Raw genomic sequence first — 27,998 nt, forward strand, 5'->3', positions numbered from 1 at the left:
TTCAGACTCTCTTTACCATGGCTCACAAGGAAGACCCTACATGTTCTGATCCCTTCCAAACTCTTTGACCTCATCTCTTACCATTCGTCTTGCTGCTGTCCTGCTTCTGTTCTTCAAACTTGTCGGGCTCTTTCCTACCTTAGGACCTGTGTGCTTCATATTCCCTTTGCTAAATGTCCTTCCCCCAGTTCATATGCTCATCAGAGAAGAGTAGCTAACCCTCCAGTCCCTTTAGCAGGATTGTTGTCAGACTCTATCGAACTTTGAATCTCATTATACAATTAAGATTAATAAATTTGCTTGGACCTCAAATTCAGTTCTAAATCAGATACTTAGGACATGTTAAAGGAAATTAATTTTGCAGAAATGTTTAGCAATTGTGAAGAAGAAATTTTTAGATTTTACAGTGCATCCTCACTAAGACATCTTGTTAAGAGTTGATGAATGGTGAGAGCTACCTCTCTTTATAAACCCATTCACCAAGTGTACTATTGCAAGATAGAGGAAAGGGGGCAAGCTGAAAAGGAGGTGTCTGGTGTCCACTCTGTCAGGCATGTAGAAGCAATGAGTGACAAATATGTCACAGTATTGATAATCCAGTGGATACAAAGCAGTAGTAATATAGATGATTGTTTTCTGGATGATGAGAATACCACTTGACAAAGTCAGTTTAAAGTTGTCTGTGAGTTCACTTCCGTTCAATGAATGTTTCCTGAATGACAGTAGGGAAGTGATAGGAGATTGGGAGTGGGCGGCCTTAGGGAAAGTTGCTGATCCCCCTTATGCTGAACTATAAGTTCTTCCCCAGCTAAAAAGGCAGTAATTCCTCTTTTCTTTCAAAATATAAAGATTAGCTCTTAAATTTCAGGGCCAGAAGGAATAAATGGCAAAGCAATCAGTGACTACTTCATAATAATCCACTTGCCAATTTAGGGCTTCATAAAACTCCACACAAGGGAGAAAGTGACCTTTGCAGAACCATTTTTTGGTAACTTTACTTTTTATTTTTAAAAAGCCATTTTTGTAGCTATCTTAGCTGATGTGTATTGAATGTACTTTTGTTATCTTAAACATCAACTCCAAGCTCATGGACTTTCCATATATAGCTTCCCTTTCTCCATAATTGGCACAAGAATGATTCTTAGTACTGAGTGTTTTCTTTCTCTGCTGGTCTCTTCTCACAGCAGTACTGGCCTTTCACCTGGTTTTGTATCTTATTTTAGTAATGGCCTCATTCTCAGATCTTATTTTAACTATGGCTTGGGCCAAGCCTTGCTGCAAATTGCTTTCATGTGTGTGGAAGACGGAGGAAAAAGAAGAAATCAGCGTAAATTAAAATAATAGTGATTTCACATGGACCTAGAAACAAAATTATGTAAAAGATACTAGAGAATAATGCCAAACTGCCTGCACCTCCCACTCATGTAAGAATTTGAAGACCAGAAAGGCTCAATGTCTTGCTAAAGTTTACAAAATATTGATTAAAATTTATCTTCTCATTATTTGCATGAAAGCAACATATCCTAGGGAGCTATAATTTTAATACATAAAACAAATAAGCTATTCACAAGGAAGAGAAATATACCAAACTACTCACCCTAGTTATCTTTGAGAAGGCGGGGAGTGCATATTACAAATTTTTCTCTTATTTACTGGGTTTGTCCATGTTCAGTTATAAGCATCATTATTTTAATATCATAATGAAGGCTGTGATCATTAGAGTCAGAGCTAGAGTTGAATCTGGCCTCTACCACTTGTTAGGCTATGACTCTATGACTTTTGGAAAAGCTTCTTAACCTCTCTGAACTTCAATTTCTTAGACTGAAAAATAGAAGTAACAATGTGTCCTTTATTGAGTTATAATAAAGGAGTTAACTGTAAGGTTCTCACATCTAATGCCTGGCCCACAAGGAGCACTTGCTAATGGTAGCCACTATCACTACTACTACTTTCACTACTGTATTATAGAACACTGGACGCTGACCTGGGGTGATCTTTATTGAATGATTTAAACATTTATCTGCTTAACAACTTGATGCTAAATTAGGGAATTTGTCAACATACCTTCCAGCTTATTTTGTCTTTTTGTTAATTCAGAGAAAGCACCACGGCCATTGGTTTTTTCTTTACCCTATTAGAATAATACTTAACTTTTGGAATTAGAACCTAATCCTTACTAAAATAAAAATCCTTGATCCTCTTCTATATTTTATACAAGAGAGTTTACCCTGTATTGCTAGAGAAAATCATTAACCATTGTTAAATTTAAAATCCCTATTGTTAAATATCTTGGAGCTCCCTCCCTATCCATGTGAGAAGTAGGTGCCCTTGTGACTTGAATCTGCAGTTCTTTTTAGATACCGTTGTTTTCTCTGTATCTAGTACCTTAATACATATATAATGTGTCTCTTTTGAACAGCAATCCCATTGGCCTCCTTGTATTTCAGGATGATAACTGCCTATTTCTTAGAAGTCTTCCTCAGAGCCTCCAAAGTAAATTCCACCTATGCCATGGAGTTTCTGTTCATGCCCTGGAAAATTTCAATAGAATATTCTTTGTTATTAGTGAACATCTGTATGTACAATTTCCTGTGATGCAGTGCCAGAAAAGAATGTCGGTTTATTTATTTAAATATACTATTGCCAACCTATCTAGAGATCGCATAGTCATAGATTAGAAGCTCGAGGTCCTGTAATTTTTGAATTTATTGTTTGGGGCAGACCTAAATTGTTTGACCCATTTTAGCTATTGAGTAACAGCCACAGTAAAATATATCTGAGTATTTTTCTGTACATTATTTGTAATGTTACTGTTTATAAGGATGTTGTGCTTTTCCAGTTTACAACTGAAGAAGCCTGTCATCCTCATTATTATTCATTCAAATTGAGCACCTGTTTTATCTTAGGCACTGAAGTTGCAAAGATGAATAAAACATTTTTCCTACTGTAGAATATTTCATAGTTTATTGAGGGAGAAAGATACAAAATGCACAATTATATTTCTAAGTGATACAGTCTGTATAATAAATGTATAAACAAAGTGTTACAGTCATAGAAAGGAGGGAACAATAAATTTGGGGGTGTATGGTAAGGTTACAAAGAGAAAGTGACATTTAAGTCAGGTCTTGAAGGATGGATGGGAATTTGCCATTTGGAGAGAGAGGAACAAAGGACGGGCACTACAGAGAGGGGACAGCCAATGAAAAAGCCTAAAGGCATGTGGGGCATGTAAGGAGAGTATCCTCAGTGTGCTGGAGAAAAGGCTTTGTGAAGGAAGGTCCAGTCAAAGTTAGGAGTTTGAATTTTAACCTTTGAGTAGGGGAGAACCATTGAAGATTTTTAAATTAGGGCTGATATAATCAGATTTGAGTTTGAAAACTTATAGTAGTTTGGGACTGGAGGAAGAAAGGCAGGTGGCAGACACAAGAGTTGACACAAGACAAAGTTGTGGAAATAAAGAAGAGTCTCTAGATCTGCAAGAGTTTCCCTAGGTATAAACAATATAATTCTGTGATCAATATGATAGGGAGGTGTGTGGGCGGTGAGGGAGGGATGGGGATCTGGTTTGGGTGACAAGGTGGGTTAGCTAAGATTAACAGAGCTGGGGAAAATGTACTGTTCATTATTTTGTTTTTGCTTGTTTTGGGGAGCAAGGCAAGAGTTTTCGTTTTGGACAAGGTAAGGTCAGTGTTTTTAGGAACATTCTAGTAGGCAAGTCTGGATCTGAATCTTGGGAGAGAGGTTATATAGTAATATTTTGAATTCTTACGGTTTGTTTTTCCATTAAAAACTAAGATTCTTGGAGGGTAACTGATCATGGTCTCAGAAAGGTGGCTGTAGAACCAAAACATAAATTCCTAAGCTTCTTACCAACTAGGCCTTAACTGAAATGGCCTTTGAAAGAAAAAATAAATCTCATGATTTCCACTATAATTGTTTTACTGTTTAATTTCCCACAGTATCTTTACTTAAAAAAAAAACAACACAACAAAAAAATACTGGTATGTATATCTACAATCCGTTTTCTGTACTGTTTTCTGATCTTGATATTATTTGACTGATGATAAATGAAGAGTGTTGAGGATAACAGCTAAGGAGCCCCAAACCTCTTGTTTTGTTCTAGCAAAACCTTAAAATTCAAAGATTACTTGGTCCTCGGGACTTCCCTGGTGGCGCAGTGGTTAAGAATCCGCCTGCTGGGCTTCCCTGGTGGCACAGTGGTTGAGAGTCCGCCTGCCGAACCAGGGGACACGGGTTCGTGCCCCGGTCTGGGAAGATCCCACATGCCGCGGAGCGGCTGGGCCCGTGAACCATGGCTGCTGAGCCTGTGCGTCCGGAGCCTGTGCTCCGCAACGGGAGAGGCCACAACAGTGAGAGGCCCGCGTACCGAAAAAAAAAAAAAAGAATCTGCCTGCTGATGCACGGGACACGGGTTCGATCCCTGGTCCGGGAAGATCCCACATGCTGCAGAGCAGCTAAGCCTGTGCGCCACAACTACTGAGCCCAAATTTCACAACTACTGAAGCCCGCAGGCCTAGAGCCCATGCTCAGCAACGAGAGAAGCCACTGCAATGAGAAGCCCACACACCGCAATGAAGAGTAGCCCCAGCTCACTGCAACTAGAGAAAACACGCGCACAACAACGAAGACCCAACACAGCCAAAAATAAATAAATTAAATAAGTAAATTTTTTTTAAAAAGGGGGCTTCCCTGGTGGCACAGTGGTTGAGAGTCCGCCTGCCAATGCAGGGGATACAGGTTCGTGCCCCAGTCCAGGAGGATCCCACATGCCGCGGAGCGGCTGGGCCCGTGAGCCATGGCCGCTGAGCCTGTGCGTCCGGAGCCTGTGCTCTGCAACGGAAGAGGCCACAACAATGAGAGGCCCGCGTACCGCAAAAAAAAAAAAAAAAAAAAGAATGAAGGTGTCATGTTCGCTTCTCTGCAGAAATTTAAAAATAAGAATTTTTTCCCCATTTATGTTGTTGAACTATAGCCCTTCTTGAAAACCAGAGAGTAAAGCAGACAGTTCTTCAAAATCCACCCCACCCCCCAAATGTCAGGGCTCACTGAGCATTGATTAAAACTCCTAGGCGGGCGTAAAGGACTTGAGTAGGCCTAACAAGGCAAATCACCATACATATCTGATAATTTTTTTTCATATATTTAGAAAATGATTGGCTTGCCTTATCCACATGAAATTCTGGTTTTAACTGTTACTATCTAGATTCTCTGTGTGGCTTCTTGGGCTGTGGTATTTTTCCTTTACTTTGTTCTCAATTGCTGTGAAATGTAGTTGCCTGCTGTTTAAGGCAGCTGCAGTAGAGTGCATCCAGAAGTGGTTATAATTCTATATTTAGTAAGCCATAGGGTTTGTAAAGCATTTGCAAATTCCTTTGGAATAAAATGGTTTCTATAAATGTAACATTTTTAATGAAACTATTATAATCACCCATTAAAGAAATGTGGCAGCTAATATGTGTGGATTTGTGGACAAGACAGAGGCGCAGAACTTTTTTTTTTTCTTAAGAGCTTACTGAATATTTTAAATACTTAAAATTAATCATGCGAATCCTATTTTTACACTGTTAATCTTGGATTGCAGAGCTTTTACTCAAGTGTTTACCTTTGGTCCAACATTCCGAGCAGAGAATTCTCAGAGCCGGAGACACCTGGCAGAGTTTTATATGGTAGAAGCAGAGATTTCTTTTCTTGAGAGCCTTCAAGATCTCATGCAGGTAGGTACTCAAGTTTTAAAATAGTTTCTAAATATCAGGCATCTGTGACATTAAAATGCTTCTGTATACATTTTTACCTCTGACATCTGTGCCTTACAGGTGTTCATAGAATGAAGAAGATGGAGAACTAATTAATAAACATCTACTGAATGCTGTTAGTGTAATAGTTTTTAAAGTACAGGAGTCAAACAGATTTAAGTTCATGTCCAAGCTCTGCCATTAACTTTGTTATGATGTTACCTAACCTTAGTGATCTTTAGCTTCCTCAGCTATAAAATGAGAATAATAGTAGCTATTTCTTTAGGTTATTGTGAGAAGTAAATGAAAGATTATGTATGTATAATGTAAAGCATCCAGTATGGGATCCAGCACAAAGCAGGCTTAGTAAATAGTAGCTCTTGATATTTGCTAGGCAAATAAACAAAACGTCTTTATAGTTAGAGAAACATGTCTATAGCTGTAGTATTAGAAAGCATCCACAGGAGCTGTCAGAGCTCTGGGACAGGGATGAAGCTGGAGATACAGTCAAGAGTCAGATCATGAAAGAAGGACTGTATTTAAATGCCATGCTGAGGAGTTTGAACTTAATCCAAAAGATAAAGGAGGAAGTTCTCAGCTGGGAAAGGCCATGGTCAGAGTTATATTTTAGAAGTATCTCTCTAGCAGCATTATGAAAAATGATTTAGAGGGAGATAAAAATAGGGGTGGGAGCCTTTTCAGGAGGCTGTGGCCATAAATCCATATAGAGCACACAAGTCTGGAGATGGATGGACCAGGATTTGATTATTAGCTCAGTCACTTACTGGCTATGTGACCTAAGACATGGGACTTAATTTCTCTGAACCTCAGTTTTCTTATCTATAAAATGGGAATAATAATTCCTATTTCATATGTTAATTCATAGGATTAGACAGATAATATATATAAGGTACTTAGCATAGTTCATGACACTTAGTAAGTACCCAGAATGTGTTAACTGTTGTTATGAATTCTCTATCCACTACCATTTTGGTTAAGATCTTAATTTGGAATTCTAATTACAGGATGTTTATTTTAGCAGTTTTCATCAACTCTTACTTCTTTCATTCTACTCTTATTCACCCAGTAAATGACCCAATTCCACTTAAAACAGAAATACCATGTATACTCCCAAATAGAATGGAGTCACAATTTTATTATCCTGTCTTAGGTTGGATTTCCTAGTAAATAAACCCTAAAGCAGAGATTTGTGTGCAGGTATTACTGGGGAATGCTCTCATGGGAAATATCTATGAGGAAAGGAAGAAAGCAGCATTGGGCAGAGGGACAAGTTAAACTGTGATGCATTTACAAACAGATTCCTTAGCCAATTCCCTGAGAAACTTTGGAGCTAGAATGGTCTTTCATAGTTGTCCCATAGGAGGGCAAGTGCCTCCTTCTGTGAGCCAGTCATTGGATGCGGGCTAGCTTGGGAAGGGGTTGTAACCTTGGGTAAGGCAGTCCTCCTGGCCTGGGCAGTTCCTGAAGAGGGACCCAACTATGTACCATCAGCAGTTACTGTTCCTAGCGGATAAAGATCTTGGTCCTAAAGGGATGTTGTGGCCACACACCACAGTGTCCACTTGCATATACCCCTTTAACATCTCCCACCGATTTCTCTAGACCGGTGTCCCCAAGGGGATATCTTTGGTGTCCCTACTAGGGAGTGGGTCGGGGAGTAGGGAAGACGGGTTGCTACTGGCATCTAGTGGGTAAAGGCTAGGGATGTTGTTCAGTATCCTGCAATGCACAGCCCCCTCCCCGCCGGCGAAGAATTATCTGGCCAAAAATGTCAATAGGAACACTGTTGAGTTAATCTCTTTCTAGATTTAGGGATTCAGAATCTGAGCCTCACCAAGTCAGTAAAATTCCTTAATCAGCTTTCAGTTTGAGCTCACCACCCAATTCTTTATTATTCTTTCACTCAGGCAATGAGAGTATTGTAAAGAAAGGAACCACACGTTTTACCTCCTGTTTCTGCCTTGTCCCTGTCTCCGCTGCCCAATATAATACCAGAGGGAAAGATTATAAAGATAATACGTAGATTGTTAGAATTTATTAAACATTATAATCTTTGCTCTATAATTATGTATTCTATAACTGAGTAATTCTTATTTATTTGGCCGTCCACTGAGTGGTACTCAGGGCATACACTATTGAATAGTTTAATTAATTGGAATATAAACTTTTTCCTAAAGACAGAAGAAAAAGGTATATTCTTTCCAAAAATAAACTCCTGCTTCTCTCTCAGTTTTCTCCCTTTGATAAATTGAATTCTGTGGAAATTATTATCTTGATGAAGAGCAGTCTCTTAAATACAAAATCAGAATATTATAACAGGATATTTTCCTCTTATGACGTATAAGCAATTAAATACTATTATTTTAATACTATTGAGAAATATATTTTTTAAAACATGAGGGTTATGTTAACCCTTCAGTTAAGTTTCTGTTTTATTATAAATATATTTACAGAGTATAGTCTGAAAGTCAAGGTTAGAAAAGCCAGTGATATCCTTCTTCAAATGGAAATGTTCTGCCCTTGAAAGACACTGCTTTAACAGCCCCAGCTGTTGAAGTCTTCATCTTACCGATTGTGTATTGTGTCCCTCAACAATGCAAGCATACTATCCAATCTACCTGTTCTTTTTTCCTCTCAATATACATTGGCTTTTTGCAGTGATTGAGGGATATAACGCTTCATAAATCATTCAGTTACTTAGTGATTTCTTTATCTCACTGCTAGATTGAAGGTGGTTATAGCCTCAAGGCAGAACACCTTTAGCCTCCTTTTGCTCTTCTTTCATCAAGTTATTCCTTACTTCTCTACAAAATATATGTATAATATAAAAATGCAAAGTATATATAAAAAGAAATGAAAAATATTTTATATATGTACGTAAGTCTATCTGGTTGTCACTTGATAATTAAGTTCTTTCCTATAACTGACCATGTTAAATTACTCAGACGCTTATGCGCCACTGTGTTTCCAGTGTTGATAGGGTATCCAGTGATTCAGAGAGGAAAGGAAGATACCTGCCTGTGGGGCAGCCTGGTCTTAATTCATGTATGTGTCTTTATGAGGACATATCTGAAAATCACAATATGATTTCATTGACATCAAAACAAAAATTTTAGTTTGGATTAAAAATATTTTAGAAATATTTTTCATTCCAGTCACTCTTTTCTTCTGAGAACAAGTTTTTCCCATGAGACTTTTATGGACACCCCTGGTAGAACGAATTCTTATACACTGATTTGTGTCGTTACTTTATACTTTAGCAAAGCAAAAATGTATGTATTTAGATGTAGATAGATCTCATTGCTTCTCTAATCTTAAAGTTTACTTTCATTTACCAATGACTGAATGAAGCACTTTTCAAAACATTCCACTCTTCACAACTGATGTTTGTTGCATGCTTCTCTGAGCTGGGCACTAAGCTAAGTCTTATACATGGATTATCTCATATAATTTCTCACAACAATCCTGTAAGCTAGGTACTGTTAACTGTCCTGACTCTACAAGGGAATATACTGAAATTTAGAGAGGCATCAGTTTGTTTTAGCTGTTCATTTGACAGCCCACTTCAATACCAGTATTGAAACTGTTAACAGAAGGTTCAGACATGGTTCTTTCTTTTTTTTTTTTAACCTTCTCTGAGAAGTTGTGATGCCCCCTCTAATCAATCTGGAAACTGAATTAACTTGCTGTAGTATATTCAGGAAGTAAGAGGCCTAATGGATTTATAGCCATTGAAACCTGGAGAGCAGTCCTTACAGGGCCCTAAACAGGTTTTTCATGAAGCTTACATGTCAGGCAATTCTGTATCATTTCTCTTAGGTTATGGAGGGCCTCTTCAAGACTACAACAATGACAGTTCTCTCAAATTGTCCTGAAGATGTTGAACTCTGTCACAGATTCATATCCCCAGGCCAAAAGGTAATTAGCTCTGTGGATGAAGCCCTTTAAATATGTTAATTACATGTAAGGAATATAATTACATTTAATAAATTTTCTTTTTTCTCTTTTCTTACCAAGGACAGATTAGAACATATGCTAAAAAACAACTTTCTAATGTAAGTAGATTTATACTTTCTCTGAACTTTATTCATAATTTATCATCGTATTTATCACACTGTATTAAATTTTTTTGTTTGTATATCTGCTTATCACACTCCCTAGACTCAAGGAAAACCCGTATTTTAATTATTTTTATAGCTCTTATGTCTGGTTCATAGTTGATAATCAGTGTTTCATGAATAAATAAATGAATAAATCATAGCAAGATAATGTTCATAGTAATTATTAACTATATTCCTACAATTCAGACTAATTCTTTAGTAATCAAAATCTGGCTTGATTAAAAAACATGCTTTTAAGATAGGTACATGTAATGTCTGCCCCTCTATTTTTCTCTTATTTCAGTCTTCCTTCTTTTTCTTTACCTTCGCTTGCTAAAATCTGAAAATATATTCTGAATTGTTTTTTTAGCCACTATTTTAAAACCTAAAGATCTGTGTTTTAAATATAGCACATACATTATTGCTTCATTTCCACTATAATCCTGTTCAAGTAGAACTTGTTATTGGACTGGTGGTTTATTCAACCAACCATATTAATCAGATAGGCTATTCTTTTCACAGTTTATTCAACCAACCATATTAATCAGATAGGCTATTCTTTTCACAGTTTATTATGAAACACATACTTGATATGGAAAAAACAACAAGCAACTTCTTATATGCAGTACAAATAATTCATATAAGACTTAGTATTCAGGGTATTTACAATGTGTACAGGAAGTAAGTTAGATAATCTGAAGAAAAGAAAATTGTCTCTGAACATAAGTTAGTATCACTTTTCCCTTGCTATCTTAAGTTTAGGAAGTTTTTCTTCTAAGAGAATAAAGAATTCAACCTGTCCTTGAGAAGGGGAATAAGAAAAACTTGGCAGACTTAGCTGAGAATATCAGGTATCAGCCTAGACCTTCAGGCTACCAGTTAAAAATGATGAGTCGTTGAGCCTGACCCAATAACAAGGCAGCAGCTGTGGGATCAGAAAAGGAGGAAATAGGAGCCCCGTGATAGAGAATCGAAGGGCAATGAAGTACAAGTGAAGGCTTTTGAAACTTTTCCTTTCACTTAAGTGTATATTGAATGTTTACTATGTGCCAGGCATTGTCCTAAAATCTAAAAACTGTTTAAAAACAGTGGACAAAGCAGATAAAATTCCATGCCTTCACTGAGCTTATATTTCTGGTGGAGGTAATAATAGCCAAGAGACAAATAAGTGAAACGTCTAGTCTGTGAAAATGAGTAATACTTATGGGGAAAAAAACCAGAGAAGAGAAAGAAGATAAGCCAAAGGAAGAATGAGGAGGTAGAAATTTTAGATAGCACGGCAGGGAAGATCTCACTGAGATGATTTTTGAGTAAAGATCTCAAGAAAGTAAAGTAAGAGAACTAGTCATATGGGTAAGTGGCAAAAGAATATTCCAGGCAGAGGGAATAACAAGTACAAAGACCCTGAGGTTGGAGCATGCCTGACAAGTTCAAGTAACAGTGAAGAGTGAGTAAGGGAAGAGGATACGAAGATAAAGTAAGAAAGGACAAGGGAAGTAGGGAAATCAGGTGGGGCCTTGTAGGGCACTGTGAAGAGTTTGGATTTTTACTTGGGTGAGGTGGGAAAGCTATTGAAGGGTACTGTGCAGAGATCTGACAAGATCTCAATTGGATTTAATAGGATCGCTCTGGCTATCTATTGAGAATTGGCTGTAGTAGGACAAGAGTGAGGGCAGCAAAGCAAGTAGGAGATTGTTACAGTCACCTAGGTGCAAGTAGATGGTGGTTTGAACCTTGTATAAGTCAGGGTTCTCCAGAGAAACAAGACCAACACGATGTGTGTATATAAAGATTTATTTTAAGGAATTAGCTCACACAATTGTAGAGGCTGGGCAAGTTAAAAATCTGTTGGAGTGGTCCAGCAGGCTGGAGACTCAAGGAAGAGCCAAGTCAAAGGCAGTCTGCTGGCAGATTCCTTCTTTCTTGGAGGAGGCCAGTCTTTGTTCTAGCAAGGGCTTCAACTGGTTGGATGTTGTTATGGAGGGTAATCTTCTTTACTCAGGATCCACTGATTTAAATGTTAACCTCATCCAAAAAAACACCATCTCAGAAATACCCTGAATGTTTGACCAAATATCTGAGTACTGTAGCCCAGCCAACTTTATACATAAAATTAACCGTCACAGACCAGGATGGTAACAATGGAGGTAGGTGAAATTGTCCTATTCTGGATATATTTTAAAGATACAGCAAACAGGATTTACTGAGAGTGAAAAAGAGAGAGAAGAAGAGTTAAGAGTGACTTCAAGCCTTTTGACTTACACAGCTGTAGAAATGGAGTTGCTATTAACAGAGATGGGGGAAGCCATAGAGTAGTGGGGGTGTGTGGGGAGAGAGAGAGGGGTGATACCAGGCTCATCGTCATGAGGTGTCATGTTAAGATTGAGATACTTTTCAGACATCCAGTTAGATGTTGGGTAGACAGTTTGAGTGTATGGGCCTGGAGTCTACAGGAGAGTTATGGACATAAGCATATTGATAAAAGTTGTAATTACGTAGGTAAGGAAAGAAGTAAATTAGGCATCCCAAGGAATCTGTACTGGTAACAGAAAACTAGGGAGACCTTAAGAGAAGTTATCCAGCTTCTGTCTAATAAGATCTAAGATTGGGGAAAAATATCCACCATTTATCGAATATTTACTATGTGCCAGGCAGCGATAAACTTTAAATACATTGTATTTCATTGTCTCTTCACAACAACTCTGTGAGTAGTTATTGTTGCCCTTCTGTAGATGAAGAATCATCTCAAAAGATATTAAGCGAGTAAAAGATGAAGTGGGGATTTAAACTCATGGTCATCTGATTGCAAAGCTCATGCTTTCAACCAGTGTACTTCATATATCTGAAAGGGCACTGGAATTAATGCTAGAGTAGTTGTAGCTCCCCCACTATCTTTATGACCCTTATGTATCATCTAACTGTTGTGCTTCAGAATCCATGTCTGTAAAATACTCAGGATGGGAACATGGGCTGTGCCATATCAGTCATTGCTATCACCATCATCCATTCCACACAGCACAAATCATAGTTGTAGATTAAATTTATATGTGTGATGTTTTTTTTTTTATTTTGGTGTCGTCACCTCCGCATGGTCAGAGGCTTGTTTGTTTTACTTATGCACTGAGTATAGTGAACTGTGTTTCAGAGGACCTGGATTCTAGTCCTGCCTCTACCACTTATTAGCCATTAATGAGTGAATTCATATTTTTCAACAAATATTTATTGACTACCTTCTATGAGTTAGGCACTGTGCTAGTCATTGAGGATTCAGTAGTGAAAATAGGCATGGATTAGTCCTTCTATGGAGTTTAGCATCTAGAGAAAAAGATGAATAGTTAAATATTTGCATGAATAATTATTTAATTACAACTACGAATTTGACTAATAGTAAATCTTTAACCTTTCTGAGCTTCAGTTTTCTCATCTATGAAGTGATAACTTGTCTGTCTTATTTTGTTGAAATGTTCAAATGCTGCTTAAGCAATATGTCAAAGACTAGATAACATGAAAACCCTCCTGCTACAAAACGTCTAAAAATGCTAGTTAAAATATTATTAAATCCTTTTAAATGCATTGTTGAGTTCACTAGAATATATGAGAAGTTCCAGGAGCTAGAAACAAACGGGACTGAACACCAGAGAGTGTACGTAAATTACATGATGCTGAGGATTCTCAGGGTGGAGGGTTCCAGAGATGGAGGGGGTTTGTAGACTTTGAAACCAGAGATTTTAAAAGCCATGAGAGAATATGAGAGTAGACCTAAGCATGATGAATTAGAATCAAGATGCACCCCGAAATACACATGCATACATGTCCACACCCACACGCAAGATACCATATGACTTGTATTCTTTTGAATAGATTTCAGTGTTCTTGAGTACTTGTAACAGTTGTTTTATATGAAAGTATATTATTTAAAGGACTTGTGTAGTCTTTGAATTTAGCCTTTATCAAGCAGAAATAGAACACACTTACTTTACATTTCCTTTATAGTATTAAGGCTTTAAAAATATAGAGTACTTACCTTTTTATTTGCTCGGCATTTATTTGTGTGAATTTGAGGCAAAGAATGCTAATAATAATCTCTGTAACTTAGCAGTTGTACTCCAACAGTTTCAGAATAATTTTCTTCATTCAACAACAGAAAATTTGAAATATGAAGGTAGTTTGATATTGTATCACACAATATCACAATGTCTTGTTCTTTCCTCAAAGCACTTTGGAAATAGTTTCTGGGAAGGAGAAGAAATATTATTCCCTGTACATACCGAGAAAAGTTAGTAGAGAGTTGATGAAGGCCATTAAGGATATCCAGTGTCAGGACTGTAATTTGAACTTGAAAGTTCTGCCTCAACTTAAGATATGGGAGGAGTGTGGGGCAGAACATCTAGAATAACAAGAGATATTTAGACATGAGAGTCCTTTTTTTCTTAATAATGTAAGTAACATATCAATGGCACAAAATTCTAGTGCTTCCCATTTTGACTGCTCTTATATTTCTCAGTATAATGAGTAGATCATATCAAGTAATTGATAGAATAGAACAATCGAATTTCTAAGCAGACAAGAGCTTAATATAGCCCAGTCTCCTTATTTTATAAGTACAAATACTTAATTTTTTAATGTTTGTATTTTTAGAGTTTTGTATAAAATACAAAAATTTATAAAATGCTTTCATTGAGGTGAAGTGATTTACATAGTTACTAAGTGGTAGAGTCAAAGGCAGAACCCAGAGCCCATTATCTTTTATTTTGATAGAACATATGAAACTCCAAGTGGTTTAGGCATTATCTCAGCAGTTAAGAGCTTAGACTCTGGAGTCAGCACATCAAGGTTTACTTCTTACTTACATGAGTGATTTTTGGCAAGTTATTGATCCTCTCTAAGCTTCAGTTTCCCTTCTGTAAAATGCTCATTTAAAAATTATTACTACTATCAACACCAACACCATTCTTACCTTAGAAATTATCTGTTATTTAATACTAGATTTTAGTTTGAATAGAATTTCCATCTTCTAAAAAACCTATCACTCAAAACATAGCTTTGGGGGTTTTATTTGTACTCTATGACACAACTCTTTCCAGTTAGTTATTATAGATATGAACTTCATTTTTGCTTCAGAGAATAAGTTTGTTAGGTTATTTTTTAACTCAGAGTCCTTCACAAAGTTTGTAGATTTTTGTTTTTAGTCATGCAGAATACTGTTGCAGAGAACATAGAGAAACTGACATTTTCATATACTATTGGTGGGCATAAATTGGAAAAACCCTGTAAAAGGGGAACGATATCTTTGGTGGTGTCTTTCAAAATTATGAAAACTGCAAATGCAAATACTCTTGAATCCAACAATTCCATTTTTTCCATGTGCAAAATCAGTATGAGCATAAATTAGGTATATGTAGTCATGATTTATAATAGCAGAAGATTGGAAACAGCTGAAATATCCATCGATAGATGACTGGTTAAACTAATTAGGATACATCCACAAAGTGGAATGTTATGTAATAGCTCAAAAAGTGAAGAAGTTCTTCATATACTGGTATGGAAAGATCTGCAAGGTATATTATTGAGTAAGAAAAGTGTAAAAGAGTGTGTATGATATGTATGCTATGGCTACCATCTATAAAAAAGGGGAGATTGAGTATTAATATTTGCTTATAGATGCATAAAACCCTCTGGAAGGATACACAAGAAACCAATAACAGTAATTGTGTGTGAGGAGAGGAACTAGGTAGCTATGGGACAGGGATGGAAGAAAGATGTGTACTCTTTTATTCCCCTTGATTTTTTTTTTTAAAACTATGTGCATATATCACCTATCCAAGCTGTTAAAACAGATTCTTGGTTTGGCTTGCATTAGGCATGACGGTCTCTTACTGAGGTAACCAAAAATGATATTTTTCCTAAACAGTCGTACAATACTAGAATATATTTAAAAAGCCTTACGATGGCCTGAAAGAGTTCATAGGATCTGACCTCTGACTACCTTTCCAATCTAATTTTCTGGCATTCTTGAATTGGCCTGAATTGGCCTTGAATTGACCATCTTATCTAAAATAGCACCCCTCAAATACCTTCTTTCTTTTTATCTTGCCTTGTTTTTCTTCATAGCACCAATAGCTCCCTGGTTTATTTCTGTTTATTTGTTTATCTTTCTTATCCCCATTGTGCATGTACATACACACAAACACACACACACATAGCCACACACATACACAGACACACACACACACACACACACACACACACACACACAGATAGCGACTCCATAAAGGCAGGGGCTTTGTTTTTATTTACTGTATCTCCAGTGCCTAGAATGATACCTAGCACATAGTAAGTGCTCAGTATATGTTGGATGAATGAATGACAGCTTTAGGGAGAGAGTTTTGCTCTTTTAGCCTCAGTATTTCACACCTTTTAGGGCATTAGCATAACATGAATTCAGAGAAAATCTTTATTCGCTTAAGTGACTAGCTTCTCTGTGTACACTGCAAGTGGATCAGGAGTGGGATTATTGAATGGCCATTTCTCTTCATGCTGATCAGACTTTCATAGGTCAACCTTAATTCCTGATTACTCAATAATCATTTTTACAATCATTTGATACTCAGATATGATCTCAAAGACTGTATGAGAATAGGTCTTTCACAGTTTTCAGATGCACTAGTTAACAACAGCCATTAACCTTTCTCTGCTTTTACCCTGTTTCTCTCCAGCATTTCTTATACTGAGGCAGTGGAGATCTTAAAGCAGGCATCCCAGAACTTCACCTTCACTCCAGAGGTAGTATTTATATATATATATGTATGTATGTATGAAAATATGTTTCTCATATTTATCTGATTTCATTAAGAATCCTTTAAAATAACCTTATTTCTCTTACTAGCAGTGTGTATGTAGTATTTGCATATCTGTACATTGGCTTTTTTTGATGTTTGCCTAACCTCATTGAAATATTTAGAATGAAAAATAATTTTGAAGTAGAATCATATCATTTGGAATAGCAGTGACAAAAGGGTTATAAAGAAGTTTCCCAAGTTTAGGAAGATGAAATTCCTTAGAAAGAATGGTAATTGTAGAGTATCAGTGTAGAAATCAACTAGTTCAGTGTTTCCCAAAGTATGTTCTGAATGATGTTAACAGTTGACAGACAGAAGAGGTTACGTGATCAAATAAGTTTAGGCAACACATTAAACACATTTCTTTTTCCATTGAACTTTATAGAGGCTTCTGATTTGTGATCCACTTTGAAAAACACTGAGCTTTGTGTGTTTTTGTTTTTTCCCAGGACTCCTTTATTTTATGGGTAAGGATATAGGTCTGGAAAAGCCACATGATTTATCAGTGGACATGCACATAATGCACAAAATTCCTATGCCAGTGCTTCTTTCCTATAATTAAGATATTGCCAGACAAGTGGGAATAGTAAGATAATGTTAAGAATCTAATACCTTTGTCTTCAAACTATTCCTTATACCAGTTCCATTCCCAGTTAAGTCAGATGCTCTCTTTAAGTTACAAGTGCCCTGTGCTTGTTATATTTATAATCAACTGACTTCTTTGTATAATTTTTTGTTTAATGTTTGTCTCCCATCCTGGAAGCTTCATGAACTCAGGGATTTTGTTTTTCTTACCAGTTTCCAGTACCTAGCATGGTACTTGGGGTTTAATAGGCACATTAGTATTTGCTGAATAAATAGATTAACAGTGTTATTAAATATTCAACAGAGAGCATCTGATATATTAGTTGACTCTTTTATCAAAAAAAAAAAAAGTCACTGGGAGAAGCCATCTAGCCAGAGATAGACTCAATATTAGGAATATTATCTTTCATCATTTAATTTCCTGAAACTTAGGGACAGTAACTGTAGAAGAAGCTCTTGGCAATATTAATAAAAATTATGATTCTGAATCAGCTTTTATACACCATGGAAAGCATACTGTGTTTTACTACAAATGCTATTTATCTGCTAAATGCTGCTCCCTGAGATGGGGCACAGAAAGCGTAGTGTTTACTAGTTTCAGCTTTCATCATTCCAGGCCTTTGGATGCTCTTGTTAACACATCTCTCTCTAGTTTATTTATCTGTGTAACCTCAGCAGACAGCTCCACACATCCCTGATCCTCAGGGAGAAGAAGCCCTTGGCACTGACACAGGTTATTTTTAGGTCCTGCATTATATCTTTCAGCTCTGTCTTCTCCTTTGGTAATTTCTTTTTTCTCATTACAGTGGGGTGCTGATCTACACACTGAACATGAAAAGTACCTGGTGAAGCACTGTGGCGACATACCAGTCTTTGTCATTAATTATCCATTAGCACTCAAGCCCTTCTACATGAGGGATAATGAAGACAGCCCTCAGCACACAGTAAGAAAAGACATTAAATAAATTGGGGTTAGTCATCTCAGAGCCTGCAGTTTTTCCCTTGATTTAATTTCATTTATCCTTTGGTATATTTTCTTAAATTATATCATTCACTCTTTATATCTCTTAAAATGATAACATTTCTCAAAGGCACCTATAAAAATGTGTTCCCAAAGAAGATCCCAATGTTCTATAAGCATACTCCCTCATTTCTATCGTAGGGTGTCCTCAGTTAAGCAGATGCAAATGGAAGTGTGTTTTGTTTTGTTTTTTTAAATTACTGAGAGCCCTAGAGCGCTGTAGAGCAATGTGCCCGGTCTCCAATCAAATACTGATTAGGAGACTGCAGTGTGGGGGAGATGTTGGGCAAGAGATAATAGTAGTGGCATGATCGGGTATCAAATAGAAGTAGTGAGGGGAAGGCTATGGAGGGATCGAAGAGGTCTGGGCGGATTCTCCACTTGGTCAGTCCTCTTCCGACCGTCTCTTCTCTCTCTGCCTGTCTTGTCTCTTGTCTGTCTGTCGGTCTGTCTGTCTGTCTGCTCTCTTTAGCCTTTCTTGTCCTCTGTTCTTTCTTTACCCCTCAGCTACAGTTGGTTTTTATTCTTCTTGTTTCCTTTTTCCTTTTTCTTTTTTGTCTCTTCTCTCCTTCACAAAATTGGCAGTAATACAGAATAAGAATATATTTGACTCTTTAAATATGTATTGGATAGTTATATATTTTATATCATTAATTGTAAAAGTCTGTGAGACAAATATATTATGTTTATCTCAAAAAAGGTCCCAAACCTAAACTTTGCCATCTTGTATTTTTCACTTGCATCTAGATAAACACCAGTAAGAAAATGTAGATCAGGACCTACCAGTAAATTAAATGACCTCGTCTTAGTATATAAGGTTATCTCTTTGAATGTATTTCCTGTCTTCTCTCAGATTACAGTGTTACCAAAGCAATATTAGGGGACTTCCCTGGTGGTCCAGTCGTTTAGACTCCACGCTTCCACTGCAGGGAGCCACGGGTTCAACCCCAGGTCAGGAAACTAAGATCCCACATGCCACACGGCATGGCCGAAAAACAACAACAACAACAACAACATTAGCCTCCAGTTAGTGTGAGGTAAACACTTTCATCTCATCTCTAGGTCGCAAAGCAGCCTTGACAAGAAACTCATTGTTTCTCCCATTTTACATATAGAAAACTGGGGTGCAAAGAGACCAATTACATTTCCCAAGGCTACATGGGTGGTAAGTGACAGAGCTCGTATTCAAACCTGATTCCCTCTGGCTCTGAAGTCTGTGTTCTCTTCCACTCTATCACTCTGCCTCAAAATCACAGATATAAAATTACATTTTAGCCACCGATTTTACGCATCCCCACTTTTCACACCAGCATTATCCAAAACCAATGAGCAACACAATTGATTTATGATTCTTACTTCCTCTTTTCCCTACCAACCCTCTGGTATAATCGTTTATGAGAAATGAATAGGCCCACAGGTTAGCAGCAAAAAAATGAGAGTGACTAGGGCGTAGATTATCCAATCTTAGATAATTCAATATTGAGCCTACACCACAAAACAGAGGCCTGTGTCTGTATCTCTTGGCTTTTGTATCACTCCACCCTATCCCACTTCCACCTCCCTTCCCCAGTACACACACATCGTGTGTTCCTCTCATAAATTCCCGAAGTAGAACACCTTTCAGTCATTCAGTTTTGCACTTCTTAAAAATACTCTGGGGCTTCCCTGGTGGCGCAGTGGTTGAGAGTCCACCTGCCAATGCAGGGGTCACGGGTTCGTGCCCCGGCCCGGGAAGATCCCACATGCCGCGGAGCGGCTAGGCCTGCACGTCCGGAGCCTGTGCTCCGCAACGGGAGAGGCCACAACAGTGAGAGGCCTGCGTACCGCAAAAAAAAAAAAAAAAAAACTCTGCTTAAAGCAGTTCTAAGAAGGAAGTTTGTAGCAATACAATCCTACCTTAAGAAACAAGAAACATCTCAAATCAACAACCTAACCTTACACCTAAAGCAGTTAGAGAAAGAAGAACAAACAAAACCCCAAAGTTAGCAGAAAGAAAGAAAGAAATAAAGATCAGATCAGAAATAAATGAAAAAGAAATGAAGGAAACGATAGCAAAGATCAATAAAACTAAAAGCTGGTTCTTTGAGAAGATAAACAAAATTGATAAACCATTATCCAGACTCATCAAGAAAAAAAGGGAGAAGACTCAGATCAATAGAATTAGAAATGAAAAAGGAGAAGTAACAACTGACACTGCAGGAATACAAAGGATCATGAGAGGTTACTACAAGCAACTATATGCCAATAAAATGAACAACCTGGAAGAACTGGACAAATTCTAAGAAACACACAACGTTCTGAGACTGAACGGGGAAGAAATAGAAAATATGAACAGACCAATCACAAGCACTGAAATTGAAACTGATTAAAAATCTTCCAATAAACAAAACTCCAGGACCAGATGTCTTCACAGGCGAATTCTATCAAACATTTAGAGAAGAGCTAACACCTAACCTTCTCAAACTCTTCCAAAATATAGCAGAGGGAGGAATATTCCCAAACTCATTCTACAAGGCCACCATCACCCTGATACCAAAACCAGACTAAGATGTCACAAAGAAAGAAAACTACAGGCCAATATCACTGATGAACATAGATGCAAAAATTCTCAACAAAATACTAGCAAACAGAATCCAACAGCACATTAAAAGGATCATACACCATGATCAAGTGGGGTTTAACCCAGGAATGCAAGGATTCTTCAATATACGCAAATCAGTGTGATACACCATATTAACAAATTGAAGGAGAAAAACCATATGATCATCTCAATAGATGCAGAGAAAGCTTTGGACAAAATTCAGCGCCCATTTATGATAAAAACTCTCCAGAAAGTAGGCATAGAGGGAACTTTCCTCAACATAATAAAGACCATATATGACAAACCCACAGCCAACATCGTCCCCAATGGTGAAAAACTGAAAGCATTTCCACTAAGATCAGGAGCAAGACAAGGTTGCCCACTCTCACCACTCTTATTCAACCTAGTTTTGGAAGTTTTAGCCACAACAATCAGAGAAGAAAAAGAAATAAAAGAAATACAAATCGGAAAAGAAGAAGTAAAGCTGTCACTGTTTGCAGATGACATGATACTATACATAAAGAATCCTAAAGACGCTACCAGAAAACTACTAGAGCTAATCAATGAATTTGGTAAAGTAGCAGGATACAAAATTAATGCACAGAAATCTCTGGCATTCCTATACACTAATGATGAAAAATCTGAAAGTGAAATCAAGAAAACACTCCCATTTACCATTGCAACGAAAAGAATAAAATATCTAGGAATAAACCTACCTAAGGAGACAAAAGACCTGTATGCAGAAAATTACAAGACACTGATGAAAGAAATTAAAGATGATACAAATAGATGGAGAGATATACCAAGTTCTTGGATTGGAAGAATCAACAGTGTGAAAGTGACTCTACTACCCAAAGCAGTCTACAGAGTCAGTGCAATCCCTATCAAACTACCACTGGCATTTTTCACAAAACTAGAACCAAAAATTTCACAATTTGTATGGAAACACAAAAGATCCCGAATAGCCAAGGCAATCTTGAGAAAGAAAAACGGAGCTGGAGGAATCAGGCTCCCTGACTTCAGACTATACTACAAAGCTACAGTAATGAAGACAGTATGGTACTGGCACAAAAACAGACATATAGATCAATGGAACAAGATAGAAGGCCCAGAGATAAACCCACGCACATATGGTCACCTTATCTTTGATAAAGGAGGCAAGAATATACAGTGGAGAAAAGACAGCCTCCTCGATAAGTTTTGCTGGGAAAACTGGACAGCTACATGTAAAAGAATGAAATTAGAACACTCCCTAACACCATACACAAAAGTAAACTCAAAATGGATTAAAGACCTAAATGTAAGGCCAGACACTATCAAACTCTCAGAGGAAAACATAGGCAGAACACTCTGACATAAATCACAGCAAGATCCTTTTTGACCCACCTCCTAGAGAAATGGAAATAAAAACAAAAATAAACAAATGGGACTTAATGAAACTTAAAAACTTTTGCACAGCAAAGGAAACCATAAACAAGACGAAAAGACAACCTTCAGAATGGGAGAAATTATTTGCAGATGAAGCACCTGACAAAGGATTAATCTCCAAAATTTACAAGCAGCTTATGCAGCTCAATATCAAAAAAATAAACAACCCAGTCCAAAAATGGGCAGAAGACCAAAATAGACATTTCTCCAAAGACAGACAGATTGCCAACAAACACATGAAAAAATGCTCAACATCACTAATCATTAGAGAAATGCAAATCAAAACTACAATGAGGTAACACCTCACACTGGTCGGCATGGCCATCATCAAAAAATCTACAAACAATAAATGCTGGAGAGGGTGTGGAGAAGAGGCAACCCTCTTGCACTGTTGGTGGGAATGTAAATTGATACAGCCACTATGGAGAACAGTATGGCGGTTCCTTAAAAAACTAAAAACAGAACTACCATACGACCCAGCAATCCCAATACTGGGTATACACCCTGAGAAAACCATAATTCAAAAAGATTCATGTACCACAATGTTCATTGCAGCTCTGTTTACAATAGCCAGGACATGGAAGCAACCTAAGTGTCCATCGACAGATGAATGGATAAAGAAGATGTGATAAATAAGGAAACACAAGCTTTAAATGATACATTAAACAAGATGGACTTAATTGATATTTATAGGACACTCCATCCAAAAACAACAGAATACACATTTTTCTCAAGTGCTCATGGAACATTCTCCAGGATAGATCATATCTTGGGTCACAAATCAAGCCTTGGTAAATTTAAGAAAATTGAAATTGTATCAAGTATCTTTTCTGACCACAACGCCATGAGACTAGATATCAATTACAGGAAAAGATCTGTAAAATATACAAACACATGGAGGCTAAACAATACACTACTTAATAATGAAGTGATCACTGAAGAAATCAAAGAGGAAATAAAAAAATACCTAGAAACAAATGACAATGGAGACACAACGACCCAAAACCTATGGGATGCAGCAAAAGCAGTTCTAAGGGGGAAGTTTATAGCAATACAAGCCCACCTTAAGAAGCAGGAAACATCTCGAATAAACAACCTAACCTTGCACCTCAAGCAATTAGAGAAAGAAGAACAAAAAAGCCCCAAAGCTAGCAGAAGGAAAGAAATCATAAAAATCAGATCAGAAATAAATGAAAAAGAAATGAAGGAAACGATCGCAAAGATCAATAAAACTAAAAGCTGGTTCTTTGAGAAGATAAACAAAATAGATAAACCACTAGCCAGACTCATCAAGAAAAAAAGGGAGAAGACTCAAATCAATAGAATTAGAAATGAGAAAGGAGAAATAACAACTGACACTGCAGAAATAAAAAAAATCATGAGAGATTACTACAAGCAACTCTATGCCAATAAAATGGACAATCTGGAAGAAATGGACAAATTCTTAGAAATGCACAACCTGCCAAGACTGAATCAGGAAGAAATAGAAAATATGAACAGACCAATCACAAGCACTGAAATTGAAACTGTGATTAAAAATCTTCCAACAAACAAAAGCCCAGGACCAGATGGCTTCACAGGTGAATTCTATCAAACGTTTAGAGAAGAGCTAACACCTATCCTTCTCGAACTCTTCCAAAATATAGCAGAGGGAGGAACACTCCCAAATTCCTTCTACGAGGCCACCATCACCTTGATACCAAAACCAGACAAGGATGTCACAAAGAAAGAAAACTACAGGCCAATATCACTGATGAACATAGATGCAAAAATCCTCAACAAAATACTAGCAAACAGAATCCAACAGCACATTAAAAGGATCATACACCATGATCAAGTGGGGTTTATTCCAGGAATGCAAGGATTCTTCAATATACGCAAATCTATCAATGTGATAAACCATATTAACAAATTGAAGGAGAAAAACCATATGATCATCTCAATAGATGCAGAGAAAGCTTTTGACAAAATTCAACACCCATTTATGATAAAAACCCTCCAGAAAGTAGGCATAGAGGGAACTTTCCTCAACATAATAAAGGCCATATATGACAAGCCTACAGCAAACATCGTCCTCAATGGTGAAAAACTGAAAGCATTTCCACTAAGATCAGGAACAAGACAAGGTTGCCCACTCTCACCACTCTTATTCAACATAGTTTTGGAAGTTTTAGCCACAGCAATCAGAGAAGAAAAGGAAATAAAAGGAATCCAAATCGGAAAAGAAGAAGTAAAGCTGTCACTGTTTGCAGATGACATGATACTATACATAGAGAATCCTAAAGATGCTACCAGAAAACTACTAGAGCTAATCAATGAATTTGGTAAAGTAGCAGGATACAAAATTAATGCACAGAAATCTCTGGCATTCCTATATACTAATGATGAAAAATCTGAAAGTGAAATCAAGAAAACACTCCCATTTACCATTGCAACAAAAAGAATAAAATATCTAGGAATAAACCTACCTAAGGATACGAAAGACCTGTATGCAGAAAATTATAAGACACTGATGAAAGAAATTAAAGAAGATACAAATAGATGGAGAGATATACCATGTTCTTGGATGGGAAGAATCAACATTGTGAAAATGACTCTACTACCCAAAGCAATCTACAGATTCAATGCAATCCCTATCAAACTACCACTGGCATTTTTCACAGAACTAGAACAAAAAATTTCGCAATTTGTATGGAAACACAAAAGACCCCGAAGAGCCAAAGCAATCCTGAGAACGAAAAAAGGAGCTGGAGGAATCAGGCTCCCTGACTTCAGACTATACTACAAAGCAACAGTAATCAAGACAGTATGGTACTGGCACAAAAACAGAAAGATAGATCAGTGGAACAGGATAGAAAGCCCAGAGATAAACCCACGCACATATGGACACCTTATCTTTGATAAAGGAGGCAGGAATGTACAGTGGAGAAAGGACAGCCTCTTCAATAAATGGTGCTGGGAAAACTGGACAGGTACATGTAAAAGTATGGGATTAGATCACTCCCTAACACCATACACAAAAATAAGCTCAAAATGGATTAAAGACCTAAATGTAAGGCCAGAAACTATCAAACTCTTAGACGAAAACATAGGAAGAACACTCTATGACATAAATCACAGCAAGATCCTTTCTGACCCACCTCCTAGAGTAATGGAAATAAAAACAAAAATAAACAAATGGGACCTAATGAAACTTCAAAGCTTTTGCACAGCAAAGGAAACCATAATCAAGACCAAAAGACAACCCTCAGAATGGGAGAAAACATTTGCAAATGAAGCAACTGACAAAGGATTAATCTCCAAAATTTACAAGCAGCTCATGCAGCTCAATAACAAAAAAACAAACAACCCCATCCAAAAATGGGCAGAAGACCTAAAAAGACATTTCTCCAAAGAAGAGATACAGAATGCCAACAAACACATGAAAGAATGCTCAACATCATTAATCATTAGAGAAATGCAAATCAAAACTACAATGAGATATCATCTCACACCAGTCAGAATGGCCATCATCAAAAAATCTAGAAACAATAAATGCTGGAGAGGGTGTGGAGAAAAGGGGACACTCTTGCACTGCTGGTGGGAATGTGAATTGGTTCAGCCACTATGGAGAACAGTATGGAGGTTCCTTAAAAAACTACAAATAGAATTACCATATGACCCAGCAATCCCACTACTGGGCATATACCCTGAGAAAACCAAAATTCAAAAAGAGTCATGTACCAAAATGTTCATTGCAGCTCTATTTACAATAGCCCGGAGATGGAAAGAACCTAAGCGCCCATCATCGGACGAATGGATAAAGAAGATGTGGCACATATACACAATGGAATATTACTCAGCCCTAAAAAGAAATGAAATTGAGATATTTGTAATGAGATGGATAGACCTAGAGTCTGTCATACAGAGTGAAGTAAGTCAGAAAGACAAAGACAAATACCGTATGCTAACACATATATATGGAATTTAAGGGGAAAAAATGTCATGAAGAACCTAGGGATAAGACAGGAATAGAGGCGCAGACCTACTGGAGAACGGACTTGAGGATATGGGGAGGGGGAAGGGTGAGTTTTGACAGGGCGAGAGGGAGTCATGGACATATACACACTAACAAACGTAGTAGGGTAGATAGCTAGGGGGAAGCAGCCGCAAGGCACAGGGATATAAGCTCGGGGCTTTGGGACAGCCTGGAGGGGTGGGAGGGGGAGAGTGGGAGGGAGGGAGACACAAGAGGGAAGACACATGGGAGCACATGTATATGTATAGCTGATTCACTTTGTTATAAATCAGAAACTAACACACCATTGTAAAGCAATTATACCCCAATAAAGATGTTAAAAAAAAAGTGTTACAACTTGAAAAAAAAAAAAAAAAAAAAAGAAGATGTGGCACATATATACAATGGAATATTACTCAGCCATAAAAAGAAACGAAATTGAGTTATTTGTAGTGAGGTGGAAGGACCTAGAGTCTGTCATACAGAGTGAAGTAAGTCAGAAAGAGAAAAACAAATCCTGTATGCTAACACATATATTTGGAATCTAAAAAAAATGGTCATGAAGAACCTAGGGGCAAGACAGGAATAAAGACGCAGACCTACTAGAGAATGGACTTAAGGACACGGGGAGGGGGAAGGGTAAACTGGGACAAAGTGAGAGTGTGGCATGGACATATATACACTACCAAATGTAAATTAGATAGCTAGTGGGAAGCAGCCACATAGCACAGGGAGATCAGCTCGGTGCTTTTTGACCACTTAGAGGGTTGGGATAGGGAGGGTGGGAGGGATGGAGACGCAAGAGGGAAGAGATATGGGAACATATGTATATGTATAACTGGTTCACTTTGTTATAAAGCAGAAAGTAACACACCATTGTAAAGCAGTTATACTCCAATAAAGATGTTAAAAAAAAAAATACTCTGGTTAAGGCTTTCCTTCTCTGTGAAGACTTCCCTAAGTTACCCAGTCTCCTTGAGCCTTCCTTTATTCTAGATTTCTATAGTATTTAAAGAATTAGTAAAACTGATTGCATTGATCTATTTTTTGTAGTCTCTGTATAAGTTTTGCTTTCTCACATGAGGTTCTTTTTCAGGATGGTGAATGTTTTATAACCACCACAGTATATGCCACTCATTCCTCATCCCTCTAATGTGACTTCTATTCAGACAACTAATCATTCCCTCTCATCATACCACTGAAGCTCTGTAATAATTGTTATGTTATTAAGCCCAGCAGACTTTTTTTTTTTTTCTGTCAAACAGTGCTTTTTATTTTTTTTATTTTTTATTTTTTAATTTTTTATTTATTTATTTATTTTTTAAACATCTTTATTGGGGTATAATTGCTTTACAATGGTGTGTTAGTTTCTGCTTTATAACAAAGTGAATCAGCTATACATATACATATGTTCCCATATGTCTTCCCTCTTGCGTCTCCCTCCTTTTTTTTTTTTTAAAGAAGTCTGTCTTTTACTTCACCTCTCAGCCTTATTCATCACTATTTGTGACTTTGTTATTCTTAACACTTCCTCCTTCTTTGGCTTTTGTGACAGCATTCTCCCAGTTTTCTTCCCTTCTCAGTGGGTTATTCTTTCTCAGTCTCCTATACAGGTTCATCCTCTTCTACTAATCCACTAGATGTTGGAATTCCTCAAGCCTCCATCCTAGGTC

At 37.3% G+C, this 27,998-nt stretch overlaps 1 protein-coding gene across 3 annotated transcripts in view; it reads left to right on the forward strand.

The window, feature by feature from the left end:
* Nucleotides 1–27,998, forward strand: part of NARS2 (asparaginyl-tRNA synthetase 2, mitochondrial) — a 147,034-nt gene that overhangs the window by 96,757 nt on the left and 22,279 nt on the right. For all 3 annotated transcript variants that reach the window (XR_004351024.1, XM_032639503.1, XM_032639505.1), the window contains 5 exons: nucleotides 5,603–5,735; nucleotides 9,594–9,692; nucleotides 9,792–9,829; nucleotides 16,591–16,657; nucleotides 18,105–18,242. Coding sequence is in view for 2 of the 3 variants with exons in the window: in XM_032639503.1 (XP_032495394.1) it covers nucleotides 5,603–5,735; nucleotides 9,594–9,692; nucleotides 9,792–9,829; nucleotides 16,591–16,657; nucleotides 18,105–18,242 (475 nt within the window). In the remaining variant the exon portion in view is untranslated. The remainder of the gene's footprint in view (nucleotides 1–5,602; nucleotides 5,736–9,593; nucleotides 9,693–9,791; nucleotides 9,830–16,590; nucleotides 16,658–18,104; nucleotides 18,243–27,998) is intronic.

Source organism: Phocoena sinus, chromosome 8 (genome assembly GCF_008692025.1).
Source record: "Phocoena sinus isolate mPhoSin1 chromosome 8, mPhoSin1.pri, whole genome shotgun sequence".
In the NCBI taxonomy this organism is placed as follows: Eukaryota; Metazoa; Chordata; class Mammalia; order Artiodactyla; family Phocoenidae; genus Phocoena; species Phocoena sinus.